The 1392-nt window shown below is 30.4% G+C and overlaps 1 protein-coding gene across 1 annotated transcript; it reads right to left on the reverse strand.

Annotated features, from left to right (window-relative positions):
* Positions 1-158: 158 nt before the first annotated feature.
* On the reverse strand, positions 159-836 carry Tsp_14434 (conserved hypothetical archaeal protein). Its single transcript, XM_003365946.1, has 3 exons — positions 709-836; positions 336-378; positions 159-299 (listed from the first exon to the last, which is right to left on the reverse strand). The coding sequence occupies exons 1-3, from the start codon at positions 834-836 to the stop codon at positions 159-161; spliced, it is 312 nt and encodes a 103-aa protein (XP_003365994.1).
* Between the last annotated feature and the right edge of the window lie 556 nt (positions 837-1392).

Consider the following 1392-nt stretch of genomic DNA (forward strand, 5'->3'; position numbering starts at 1 on the left):
TCCCCAGACCCCAATTTCGAGTGAATGAACTGCGCTCAGTTACTGTGTCCTGATATAAATTCTATGATTTCACTAAATTGTCATCGACTCCTGAGACCTTATTGATAAGGGTGATTCAACAAATCTTCCTTACTCCTGACTGTTATGTTTCATTGTTTTTATAAAATGCAATACGGAGCGGTCACTTGTAGCAGTTTCTCATAGTCATTGAAAAATCTTGAGAGACTCGATTCCTTCAATTGCGTATATCTTTTATTGTATTCAGTTGTGCTAACGCCGTGCTCAACTAAGTTTACACTCTTAGCTTAAATTATTATCAGAAATCGCAGACAAACCGAAACGGCAAGTTGAGATAAGCCTTGCATGCGCAATCGGTAACTACCATGAAGCTTACTTGTTGGAAAATTCTGTGTTTAGATGAAGCTTTCATTGTGTTGTGTGTATTATGAAAGAATTATTTTACGTATGTTTTGGAAAAGTGTTTAAAATCATTTCAAAAGATGTAAAAAGTTGATTTACAAAATGAGAAGTGAATTTGTAAACTTTAGAACATTTTTATTATTAATTATTACGTTGAATTGGTATTGGCATTTGTGTTTGAAGTTTGAAAAAAAATTTACATAAAGGTGTGGTAAAAGTAAGTGTGATGTTAGAGATGAAATGCAAATTTTATAATCCGAAGATTGTTTACGGAGAGACAGAATAAACATTCGTTTGCTGTCTAGTAGTAATGTTTTGCGGTTTGCAAATGGTTCTGAAAAATCTGCTTCTGGTACAATTTTTTTTCGAAGACTTTCAAATTCCTGGCCGGGATGTTGCGGCAGTTTCAATAACATATTCTTAATGAGAAATGTATTGTTTCTATTTCATGAATATTCATTTTTAGAGATCTACATGAAACTTTTTGTTTTTAATAGCTATTTGTTGGGTGATTAATAATTCTATGTTATTTCCAAGTATGAATTGTAATTATTGTAATTCTCATCCAATTTAACTACTCTCCATAAATATATTGAATGCGTTGTTCATGAAAATCTGCTTGTTTCTAATTCGACTAAACGTTACATAATTCCTGTGGTAATTATTATCATTATAAAATTAAATCTATTTTTTTTATAAATCTGAAAATGCATTTTCTTTTCTAAACTGCTTTCAGTTTTACTATAAATCTAATTCTGATTTATAGAAATACAATATTCGTACATTATTCTATCACCTCAATTTCAATCAGCTAAATTCAGCTCATCAAATTTGCATAATAATGCACTATCACGTAGTAATGCAATATTACGTAATAGTGCAATATTGCGTAGTAATATGAAGTGTGTAAATAAAAACGTAATAAATTTCATCGTCTCGTTTAGTAACGTTGTTCATAAAATTCATTGCTCT

Source organism: Trichinella spiralis (genome assembly GCF_000181795.1).
Source record: "Trichinella spiralis strain ISS 195 chromosome Unknown Scfld6819, whole genome shotgun sequence".
Classification (NCBI taxonomy): domain Eukaryota; kingdom Metazoa; phylum Nematoda; class Enoplea; order Trichinellida; family Trichinellidae; genus Trichinella; species Trichinella spiralis.